General features: G+C 32.6%; 1 protein-coding gene across 3 annotated transcripts in view; it reads right to left on the bottom strand.

The window, feature by feature from the left end:
- The window catches only part of LOC145258219 (tetraspanin-13-like), a 220,374-nt gene extending 208,121 nt beyond the window's left edge, over window positions 1–12,253 (bottom strand). For 2 of the 3 annotated variants that reach the window (XM_080116165.1, XM_080116164.1), the window contains exon 1: window positions 12,086–12,253. In XM_080116165.1, the coding sequence (XP_079972291.1) occupies window positions 12,086–12,148 (63 nt within the window). In that variant the 5' untranslated portion in view covers window positions 12,149–12,253. The remainder of the gene's footprint in view (window positions 1–12,085) is intronic. The other variant, XM_080116163.1, reaches the window with a different exon arrangement.
- Between the last annotated feature and the right edge of the window lie 739 nt (window positions 12,254–12,992).

Below are 12,992 nucleotides of genomic sequence, written 5' to 3'. Positions count from 1 at the left end.
TACCGGCGTTGCCCGGTATTAAATATAACATTAAACTCCTTAAAAAAAAAAAAAAAAAAGAAAAATAAAAGGAAAGAAACTGAAACATGTCCATGCAAGTATTGTTTTTTTCTAAACAGTTCACTTCTTGTAAGTAAAGAAAAAGAAAAAACAATTACTCGAGCTGAAATTGGAGCCAAAACCTAAAGACAGTGAGCCAAGTATGATAACCATTAGGCCAATTTGACAAGATCTTTAAAAAGTGTTTTCAAACTTACTTATTCTTAAAATAATGTGAACGATTCGCATATGCGCAGTCATGGAACAGTTATTAAACAGATAAAAATCCGATGCCCCAAGTACCAATTTTTCATTTTGATTCATTAGCAGCCCTTTTGTCTGGATGAAAACCAATTAAAAATTTTTCCACATGTCTGAATACCCTATGTACCAAATTTCATGTCTGTAGATCAAAAATTTGTTGAGTATATAGGTTGAGAAGTGTCCTCACACACACACACATTCTCACTTTTATAGATATATAGATTAAATAGTTATGTGTTTTGGAGTTTAGTTGTGCAAAATAGAAAAATGTGATTGGAAAAAAAAGATTAGGCAGACCACACATTATGGCAGTAGTTTTCTAATGATGTCACTAGCCATAAGTAAAGAATTTTTTTTAAATGGATATGTGTTTCATAAACAGGCTTCGTGCATGTTTTCAATGTCCATTTTCAAAGTTTTTAAGGCGTTCAGAAGACAAAATTCAAGTTTTCAAAACAAAATTTGATATATAAACAATGATATAATAAACCAAAAAAGTTAATCAACAACAGGAAAGTTATTTTCATTTACATACAAAACAATATGCCTGTCAACAATCATATTTACCCTCCCTAACCCACTTATATTTGGCCAACTAAGCGAGATTAAATGTTATTTTCCCCATTGTAGATCGGTCTACACTGTGTTTGTCATACTTTAAAATTTTGAATTTCTGGTATTGTGGATACAAGAGTTACATCCCTTCATCACAAAACTACGCAATGTTATTATATTGCAAATATCAGATAGGTTCGTGATAAAGGGACGTTACTCTTGTATCCACAATAATAGAATGTAATTTTAGAACAATGTATTTCAATTTTATTTTCAATATTTACAAAAATATTTAAATGGTGTTTTTATTAATACTTAAAAAATAATTTAATATTTATTTCGATTTTATTTTTAATATTTCAACACAAATTGTTACTGGATATAAAGAATATGATTTTCAAAACATTTACCATATTTTCAAGGTAATAATAGAAATAAGGTCTTTTCAAGGCAAAAGTCATAATTCAAGGACTTTCTAAGCTTATGTGAACTGTGAAAAAATGTAAAGAAATTAGCATAGCATTATTAATGTGTTTTGTGTTTACTGCCGAGGCTATAATCGTCTGATGGTTGTGGTATCCAACCTAGGTTGGTTGGGCCGACTCTTTCCAACAAGATCACCATGTCCTGATCACTAGTTGACCAAGCATCGTTATTCAAGGCTGCTTCCATTATGAGTGCAAACTATTCACAGTTCCAGCAACAGATCCTTTATAAAGATGAGGGCCCAGAATCTGTTCAGCATCCTACTTCACTGTTCTGAGCCAGGTTTTTAGCTGGCCACTGTGATGTTTTGCCTCGTGGTGGTGCTGGGTCGTTACTCGATTTCAACACAGACTGCAGAATCAATTTGGTTTTAGTCAGTGCTGCAATAGAAGAATTCTCTCCCCAAATAACACTGCAATCTCTATTTTCTCCAGGTTCAAATTCTAGTGGGCACGAACCTTTCTTTTTGCAGTTTCTTTCTTGCAGAAAAGACGTTGTGAGTCTATTCCTATTCTATCGGTATTTTCATAGCAGGTGCTCGACTGAGCTTCTATCTATCTATGGTCCTACTTGTAAAACATTTGCAACAAATACATGCCTAACTACAACGACTGAACAATTTCCTTATTGCCCAAAACTAAATGAAAATTCCATGAACAAAATTTATTTCCTAGAACTACCGTGAAATACAATATCACAGGGCTGCTTTCACACTGACTATAATATGGTTTTCAAGTCTAATGTAAATAAGTTCTTGTTGAGCCGTCATCTTAACTAATCAAATTCTGTCCAATGCCAATCATCGGCTCCTTAATCCTCGAGTGATATTTGGGCCTTGATAAACGATGATAAAAAAAAAAATAACACTGAACATGAGAAAATTAATCGTACAATCCTGTACAAATCTCATTTTTCACTTTGTGGCAGCTTTTTCTTTCTGCGGGTAATATTACTAAACAATTTATTTAGTTTGCTGAGCTTGAGAATAAGCTCAGCAAACTAAATAAATTATTTAGTAATATTACCCGCATAAAGCAACAACAAAAACAGCAGCTTAATGCATCACACACAAAAGTAAAACAGAGAGCCTTATAGTATGGCTTCATTTTTAAAACGTATTTTTAAAGTCTATTTTAACACATCCATAAATAATTTTTTTTTTAAATACGACAAAGTTTTTTTGCGCTTCTATAGGAAGCTACCCAACTAGACTTAATTGCAATTTATAGAACAAACTGAAAACGATGAAAGCAGTTTACGATTTGAAACCCCCCCCCCCAAGCCTCCAATAAATGTTAAGACATTGCCTAAAAAAGTTGAATCTTATTTTTCATCGTCGGTCAGTGAAGGAGAAATTCTTTTAGATTGTTTTAAGACTGAGGTAATTTTTTTTATTTTTGTTTTAATCCAGAGTGATCCTTTTTTAGGGATAGGGACCCCTCCCCCCACTCTCCATATTAAAAAAAAAAAAATGTTGCAGGCAAATTTCTGTCAATTGTTTTTTTGTTTTTTTTAAATGTAACTCAAACTTTTAGCAGGAGGGAAATCAAGGTTCCCCAATTTATCCCAACTCTTCCGATAGTCAGGATCCGTTTTCATAACGAATAGAACTCTACTGTCAACTACGGAGGAAAAATGTTCCTATTTACTTGCCTCCCCACGAGAGCAGAGTTAGACACAAGGTCGGTTTTTAATGTGGGGAAAAATCCAGTCTCCCCCCCCCCCAAAAAAGGGCACTCAGGATAGAAACAAAAATTAAAATTGTCTCGGTCATGGAGGATTTTTCCTCCACTAACCGAGGACAGAAAAAGCTAAATGTATCAGAACAGATACTACATTGTGATCTTGACCCTAAGACCATTCTTCCCTCACTCCCCACCACACTATCAACAGAAAAATAAAGATTAAACCCGACCACATAACGTACGACAGAACATCAACGGATAGTATCACGGCCACCTCGGTAGCTGTGATACTATCCATTTCGGCGGACAATTTGAAAAGTACAGAATGGTCATTCGTTCTGTCCTACACTGTGTGGTCAAGGAAGTGGGTGATTATTTTGTTTTATTTATACAATAAAATGACCCTAATTGTATTCTAAAATTTTTTTCTAACTTTCTGACGTATAATCGCACGTCCAAAAACAATCTTTATTTTGGTAAATTTATATAATTGCTGGTTAATTACCGGTTACAGATTAGGGTACTTATGCAAAACACGGACCATGTTATTTTTGAGATAGGATTTTGTAATTTTTACGGTGTTTTTTGTTTATTAAATTGTTAGATGAAAGTACACAATAGTTCCAAAACACCCTTTTCTCCTCTATTAAGAATGGGTTCCTAAGTAATAGCATTATTATGTCTGTACGGTCCGTATTCTGCATAAGTGTCTGGGTTAGAAAAAAGAAAAACGCTTGCATGGAAATAGGAGCAATTCTATAAATTTACCTTTACTTTTCTCTTGACAGCGTGAGGAGGCAATGGGTAAAATTTTACCAAAATCTCATTATATCTATCTATATATCTATAAAAGTGAAATTGTCTGTCTGTGTGTCCGTGTGTGTACTTTCCCTACCAAACTACTGTCATTTTTCAGACTACAGACTCGAGGTTTGACATTGGGTATTGAGATTTGGGAAAATCTTTTTAACCCGTTTTCGGTCAGAAATTTAGCTGTTAAAGGGGTCAAAGTTCAATGATTTAACCTTTGAAAACTCTACCAAACGCCTTCAATTTTGGGCCTAAACACTTTAAATTTTAGATGTAGGTTACTTGGACATGGACCAAACTTTGATTTGAGCATAAAACAATAAATGTTAAGGGGTTAAAATTGGGGTCAAAGTTTTAAAAAATGTGACCTCTGCGGTCTCTACCAAATTACTCAGCCAATTTTTGGTCTAAATATTTGAAATTTTACCTAAAGTGCATTCAGACATAGGGCAAGCTTTTTAATCGGTTTTTGGTAAAAAATTTGGCTGCCAAGGGATCAAAGTTAAAAAGATTTGACCTTTGCGATCTCTAGCAAACTATTCAGCCAATTTTGGGTCTTAACATTTGAAATTTTACATAAAGGGTTTTTGGGCGAAAATTTAGCTGCCAGGAGGTCAAAGTTGAAAGAGTTGACCTTTGCTGACTCTACCAAACTCCTCCGCCAATTTTGGGTCTAAACACTTGAAATTTTAGATGTAGGTTACCTGGACATGAGCAAAACCTTTTAATATATATATACATATGCACATAAAGTTATGAACAGTACATAGGGCCCGAGCAAAGCCGGGCTGAACTGCTATATATATATATATATATATATATATATATATATATAAATTTGTAGTTTACTGCCGACTCTTTAGTAATCAAGTTATTTTATTAAAAAATAAATAAGTAAAATACGGTAAGTGTAGTTTAGCGGCGCAAATTATTTGACAGACAAAGAATTATAAAAACTATTTATTTTTTATAGAAAACACATTATTACAACCAAAGGCAGAAATAAAACCAGAAAAAAAAATCATTTTTATTATTTTTTCATCATTTTTTTTTTTTTTTATTAGACTAAATGTACGGGTTTCGAGGTTGCCGTATTGCTTTTAAAAAATAATTTACACCACTAAGCTACACATTTACTTAAAATACATTCCGGGCTTTTTTTTTTTTTTTTTGCGCGCGCGCGGAGGAGAGGATGCCTTTGTATTACCTTTGCCACATTTTATTAAGTATAAACAAAACACGCACCGATAGTACCGGGACTATTATGCTAAAATATGATTTCAAACACAAATAACTAGATAAAAATTAATATGAATAAAAATAGACTCTACACATTAAAAAAAAAAAAAAAAAATAAGTAACGAAGAAACCCGAGAAATATTAAAATCAGAAACATATTGCTTTTATTCTTATTATTAAGACGTGCTATAATAGGGACCGTAAAAGTATTAACATAATCGTTTTTGTTGGTTGATGTTTGAAATAGTCGGCTTGTATTTTTTGTTTTGTTCCGTATTTATTGAACATTTTTAGATTTAAAATGCATTGTGTTATTTATGTAACTTGAAGAAAAAAAAAACATGTTTTCTTTTTTTCATCCTTAAAAATTAAAAAGGTACTTGTGCATCTATGTTACCGCGCTGAAATAATAGCGTTGTTATTTAGAAACTCATTCTTAACAGGAGGAGGTGTTTTGTAACTATTCTGTACTTTCACCTAACAATTTAATAAACAAATATATCATAACAATTGAATTTAACTTGAAAATGCTATTTTTTTTTTTTTTTTTTTTTTTAATAGCGCGGTTAACATAGCAAATCAGCAAAAATTAACCCTTTGCCTCGACGTTCTCAAAAATAAAATAAATAAAAGTGAAGTGGTGGAGTACTGGTGCTTGTTCACATTGACCAACGCATTTCCGGTTAAAAAAAATATTACGTACTTCGTGTCATGGCAAAATTAGCACCAAATTCTAAAAATTACGAAAAAAAAGTATCGAAATGGTTCTGACCTAAGCGTCCAATAATCGAACCAAGAGGGAAGAAAAACGGTTATCTTGAACTTTTCAGCTTTACGATATCCGCCATTTAAGCCAGGCACGTCCAAGAATGGAGTACTGTTGCCACATTGAGGCAGGACCTGCTAGGAAAACCTTATCCTGCCTTGATAGAGTTCAAAATAGACTTCCTTGCCTAGTAGGAGATGCTCTTTTCTCTTCCCTGCAACCCTCTTTCTCACAGAAGAGACGTTGCAACTTTGTCTCTGCTTTATCGTTATTTTCATGGCAAGTGCTCGGCTGAGCTCCATTCTATGGTCCTCCTAACCAAACTTTCACGAAAAACACTCGTCTAGCTGAAAACACTATCAATTTCCCGTACTCCTTATCTTTGCCTAAACCTAAACGTAGTTTCCATGAACAAAGTTTCTTTCTTAGAACGGCATGCCAGTGGAACCGTCTCCCGTTTGCCTGCTTTCCAACTGACTACAATATGGCCGTCTTCAAGTCCAATGTAAAAAAAGTTCTTGATGAACCGTTGGCGTTCCAGTTCCACTTAAGTTAACAAATTCAACGAATCTAATCTCCACTACTAACGATTACTGTACACCCTTTAACCCTTATCCTCGAGTGACCTCTGGGCCTTGATAAGTGGTGACTCTATATATATATATATTATATATATATATATAAAGCATTATCTGGTGCTTGTTATGATAGAGTCTACATATCGATTTTTGAAATATGTAGTTTTTAGCAAAAACAAGAGTGCTTACTTAATTATCACGACGATAGTAGTAATATATCCAAAAATTACGAAAATTCATCGAGTACAACAATTGCTATTGAATTTTTAGTAAAAATAAAAAGTCTATCGCTATGGTCAAAAAGTAACGTCAGCCATTAAAGTGGCCAAAAGGGAAATAAGTGTGTCCCCTGTATTCGCAAGCTTCAAAGTGTTCATATCTTCCCATCAAAATTACTTTTAACTATAAATAATTTTCTACTCGATGAATTTTCGTAATTTTTGGATATATTACTATTTTCGATATGCCAATTACGTTTATTGACAAGTCGAAAATAGTAATATATCCAAAAATTAATAATTAAGTAAGTACTTTTGATTTTGCTTAAAACCACATATTAAAAAAAAAAAACAATCTGTCGACTATCTTAACAAGCACCTATTATCTTCCCAAATTAGTTCTAGAACTTTTGTGAAATGTTAAACAGTATTCTTCTCGGTAAATGTCGTCGCCTTACTTACGGAAAAAAAAACGGTTAATTAAACTGCAGAAGCAGCTGTTAAACTACACAGGTTCTATAATTGAATACCCCCCCCCAAAAAAAAAAATGAACGGAAAACATTAAAATATGTTTTTGTAAACTCGTGAAAACTTTTTTAGATTAATTAAAAAGCATTAAAAACTGCGTAACAAAAAAAAATTAGCCACATTTTTTAAAAAAAAACTTTATTATTTCAAATGTCCGCTAAAAAGATTCCGCCGCGATGTGATAAGTCACTTCAGTACGCACGTGCACACGCGAACGCGTCATGTAAGAAAACACTACTGAAAGCGGTGAAATGGCGTAAAATAATCCTAGGTTCCAGGGGTTCATACCATGCAAACGACGGATTTGATTATCAGATTCGTTGTCAGCGACCTCGAATACCCCTTAAAAACCAGATTAGAGTGGTCGGCGTTCTGTTTTGGCGTAAGGTAATAGTTACCGAAAATTTAAATTAAACAATACCGTAATAATTACGATATGGTTTGATCATTAAATTATTAATTGAACCAGAATCTGAACAAAACATGGTAAAGCTAATAAGAAAGGCATTCTTAACATGGGGAGAGGGACTTTCACGTTATTTGAGACGAATGTAATCAATAATCAGAACGGACCAGAAACCGAAAGTCAAAAAGAGTACAAAATCTTCACTATAACCAAATTTTAAAGAAATTGGTCAATCATTAAACATGAAACAAAAGATTTTTTTGTGTGTATTTCCAAAATGGCTGCAAAAAGATGGTTACTCGTTCTGTCCTACGCAATGTGGTCAAGAACTGGGTGATCATTTTGAATTGTATTTATATATAGTAAACTGGACACCCAACTCTAAAACCTAAAATATTTTTTCTTTTTTTCATTTTTCCAGGATGTTGACGTGTAGTCGCAAGAAAAAATAGAATCTGATAGTTGTCAGTCCGGAGTATAGTCGGATAATTCCGAGTCAGTCCTAGAAATGGCCGAAGTCATTTTACAACGTGAAAGTCACTTCTTTTCGGTAAATGTTAAGAACAGGTTTCTAAATAATAACATTATTGGAAACCCAGATACTTCTACAAAATTTCAACAGAATCTGTTTCTCTCTCTCTCTTTTTTTTTTTTTATTTATTCATTTTTTTTTTTTTTTTTTTTTTCACCCTAAACTAAATTTTAGGTTTATTTCGGCAAAAATTATGTAAACAAAAGATGTAAAATTATAAATTGATAAATGACGAGTTTGAAGGATTAAATAGTTTCTTCAAAAATTCGAAAACATTGTCATACACACACACACACACCCAGAAGGAAAAAGTAAAAACGACAATATAAAAATATATATTAATTCATATAAATTTAAGCATATAGATTTAATCGTTCAGTCAATAGGAAGATTACATAATTAGGGGCACGGGATATGTTTTTTATACCTACGAATTTCGAAGCCTAATGCTTCTCATCAAGAGGAGATGCTAGGTAATAGATTAGAAATGTGACGTCTTTCCTCCCTCCACATTTATATACTGTTTACCCTCTACCTTAGTTTACCCCATTTGTTCCTAATGCACTTATCGTTAGACGTCACATTTCTAATCTGTTAGCTCGCACTTCTGACGAGAAGCATTAGGCTTCGAAATACCTAGGTATAAAGAAAAAACATATCCTGTACCCCTAATGATGTAATCTCCCTATTGAATGAACGATTAAATCTATATCCTTTCGTATATATCTTTATATTATCGTTTTGTATATAAGCTCCAGCTCCACCTCAAATGTTGAGCTTTTAATTAGTCTCCTTTTAAAGAATTTCTCTAATTCTTGGTTCGACAAGGAATACAAAAACTTTAAATTTAAAAAATTTAAATGCACTTTTTGATCCGCGCTATTTTTTAAATAGTATTTTCCAGCTTAATTAAAGTTTTATATCTTTTTATTAAAATGTAAGGTTAAAGTACAGAATAGATACAAAACAACCTCCCCCTCCTCGTGTTAAGAATGGTTTTCTAAATAATAACGTTATTATTTCAGCACGGATCAATAAGTGCATTAATACCAAAATTTTCGGTATTCATGCACTTATTGATCCGTGCTGAAATAATAACATTATTATTTAAAAAGCCATTCTTAACATGGGGAGGGGAGGATGTTTTGTACCTATTCTGTACTTACAATTGAATTTAAAAAAAACACATCATAAAACTTTAATTAAACTTGGAAATACGATTTTTAAAAATAGCGCGGATCAGTAAGTGCATTTAGCACAAAATTTTCTTTATTCCATGGAGTTTCAAAGAATGGCTCTGATCCTCAGAGGAAAGTAGTTAGCAAAATTATATTCATAGACAATTTTGATGGTTAGCACATAAGGTCAATGTGGTGCACTCACTGGTTGTCCAACCTCCAAAGTGTTTATTCCGAAATCCGTTCTTAACATGGGGAGGTTGGGTGTGTTTAATCCGAAAGGCATTTTCTTATTTTCAACCTCCCCGTAATCGACTTCAGGTGGTCCCCCAGTGCACTTTCACCGCACACAATGTTAAAACTACAAATCATAAGTCATATTTTTATGAAAGTTAATAATACAGAAATGTGTAAGTTAAAAGTGCACTCGGTACTTTTACAATTTATCGCCGAAAATGGAGACGCCATTTTTTCGGGCACCTGTCGTTAAAATCAGAGGAAGAAATCAGTATTTTAAACTATGACCAAAGTAGGAAATAAATAATAAAAAAAAAAATTACAAAATTGTTTTATTAAAATTATATTTTCTTACGCAGACGTTTCAATAAATGTCTTTACAATTATATTTTCATACATTTTTATACAATAAATGTTTTGGTTTTCAAATGGAGCTCGCCCGGTTTAAACAATTTTTATGAATGTCATTTGCATTTTCTGTTTTTAATAATAAAAATATATATATATATATATATATATATATATATATATATATATATATACATTTCATGAAAAACTTAAATCAAATCGAAACATTTCCAATCAAACAATCATGGATATATGTTCTCTTTCACTTTTACTTGTTTCATAGTTCTTTCCGGGTGTAATTAATATCTAGTTTAATTTTTTTTTTTTTTTTTTCATACATCGATCATAGTTTAAAATATTGATTTCTCCATCTGATTCTAATGACAGGTGCCTGAAAAAATGGGTATTATTATACAAACACCGTGACAGCGTTAGGGTTAGGGTTTAGGGTTAGGGTTAGGGTTAATTCGCTGTCACGGTGTTTGTATAGTTTTACCAAAAAATGAAGTCTCCATTTTAGGCGATAAACTGTAGAAGTACCGGATATTCCAAAGAAGGTACAGGCTTGAAGAAAAGTTGACAAGTGTGGTAGAATCCAAAGAAAATGTTGATTAGTCAGATGCTCTATCTACAATTTCGAGCTTCTTCATCTGGTTAGGATTGTCCTATGAATATTAATATTGGTCAATTTTTACGACGTGCCCTAGCGTATTATAAACACCCTAACCTCCCCATGTTAAGAACGGCTTTCGGAATAAATACCCTCCAACCTCCCCATGTTAAGAACGGCTTTCGAGGTTGGTGGGTGCTTATTCTGAAAGCAGTTCTTAACATGGGGAGGTTGAGGTGCTTATAATACGCTGGGGCAAGTCGTAAAAAACTGACCTTAATATTTATACTTGCTTTAAGTTTGCAGAATTATTCAATTTGTAAACTTGGTAAATTTTTGGAATTTGTAATTATTTACGTACATACATATATACATGACAATGTTTTGGGGTTAAAAATCAATGTAGTATTACGTAAGTAATATGGAAAAAAGATGTTTTTATGGGGGTTTTTTTTTGGGGGGGGGGGTCTACAAAAAAACAATCGGGCGATATCCTATAAGACACCATTCTGTGAAAATCACGATTCTTGTAGCATATTTACACAATCAAACTTGTTTTTCTATTACATGCGTTGTATGGTTCCCCATTAAATATTAAAAAAAAAAAAAAAGGTGCACGTGTACGAGCGGTACTCCCCCCTTCTTATATTTCTTTTATTTTCGTCATTTTTACAATTTTTTCAGCAGATTATTATCGAATGGACACTAATCTACCAGATTATATTTAAAAAAAAAAATGAAGAAAACAGTCAATATTTAAATATTTGTAGGGGATGTTCAGTTTCTAATGCAACGTTTTAGTAAATCGATCAAGATCTCTTTCATTGAATAATTTATTTTAAAGATATATTCTTCAATATAACTTATGATGGTGGTTGTCCAGAATTCCCCTTAAAACAAAAATCAAGAAAACGGAACGAAAAGGCCATATTCCAAAAATCACGTAAATCGATTAAGTTAACTTATAGTTTTTATTTTTATAAAGAAAATCATTTTTAAATGATTAATGGGAAATCGTAGGCATTATAAGGCTGATCTCACAAGTTTGAATTATTGAATTATCTCCATGTGTTTGTTCCAGATGACGGCGCGAAACAATCCCTCCTCGCTTACTCATAAAATTTAATTTTCTTACTTAAAAATAAGGTATTTGCGGCAAGGAAGACTAAATGAAAGTTTCTCATTAAAAGGTTGATTTTTAGGAGTATTCGGTCTGTTTCAAAAGAATATCACATTTAAAATGGTCGCCGGCAAGTAGTTCTTGTGATATTAAGACCTACATTTTCTTATATATTTACTTGATCATTATTTACGTGATTTCACCGATTTCTGGAATATGACATTTTCGTTCCATCACGGGTACATACATCATATAGACTTTTTTTTTTGTTTTTGAATATAGCGGGAAATTTGGACAAGAACCTAATACATTATTTAAGAAAAAATAAATAAATAAAACAAAATCTTTTAATAAGAAAGCTGGAGCAGTCGACAATATAGTTTCAATCAAATCAATCATCGACTTTACTGCAAGAGATTTACGAAAAGAGAGGTGATGGATAATTAATCGATATAATGAGATTAAAAAGAAAATTATCAACTTACGATATATAATACGTTAAGTGCTGCCAAGGCATTTTTAGAACATCCAAATCCTCCACAGACCATGGCAAAAAAGATGAATGAAAAAAAAGGAAAATGAACACGAAAACAGGTGGGTACTTTCGCGTCTGACGGAATGGCACAACTGAACTGCAGTGTTGCCAACTGAGATCTTAAAAACCCGCTAGATTGGGGGGGAGATAAAATCTCCAGAAAATCGCTAGATTTTTTACTTTTCGTAACCGAGATTTTGAAAACCCGCTAGATTAACAAAAAAAATCTCCAAAACAACATAACAAAAATAAGAAACACCAGATTTTAAGTTTGTACCTTATATATAAATTTAGTCGTTATGCACTACGGAGCGTGCTTTTTTTTTTTTTTAGACAAGAATTTAAAGTTAAATTCAATTTTTACGGTATCTTTTGTTTATTAAATAGTTAGGTAAAAGCTCAGAATAGTTTACAAAAAAAAAAACATCCTCCCACGTTAAGAGTAGGTTTCTAAATAATAAATAATAACGTTATTATTTTAGTGCAATCAGTATTCTGCATAAGTACCATAGATTTTTTTTTTGTTTTTTTCATAGGCATCACCATTTATCAAGGCCCAGGGGCCACTCGAGGATAAGGGTTAAAGAGTGTACAGTAGTCAATTGGGCAAAATAGTAATCGTCAGTAATGGAAATTCAGTAAATTTGTTAACTTGAGGTGAACGGCTTATCAAGAACTTGTTTACATTGGACTTGAAGACAACCATATTGTAGGCAGCTGGAAAACAGGAAAACGGAAGACAGTTTCACAGGCGTGCAGTTCTAAGAAAGAAGATTTGTTCATGGAATCTACGTTTAGGTTTAGACACAGATAAAGAGTGGAGGGAATTATTGATAGTGTTTTCAACTAGACAAGTG

The sequence above is a fragment of the Euprymna scolopes genome, chromosome 33 (assembly GCF_053919585.1).
Source record: "Euprymna scolopes isolate OS-2025 chromosome 33, ASM5391958v1, whole genome shotgun sequence".
NCBI classification, from domain to species: domain Eukaryota; kingdom Metazoa; phylum Mollusca; class Cephalopoda; order Sepiida; family Sepiolidae; genus Euprymna; species Euprymna scolopes.
This window is presented reverse-complemented; position numbering and strand designations above follow the sequence as displayed.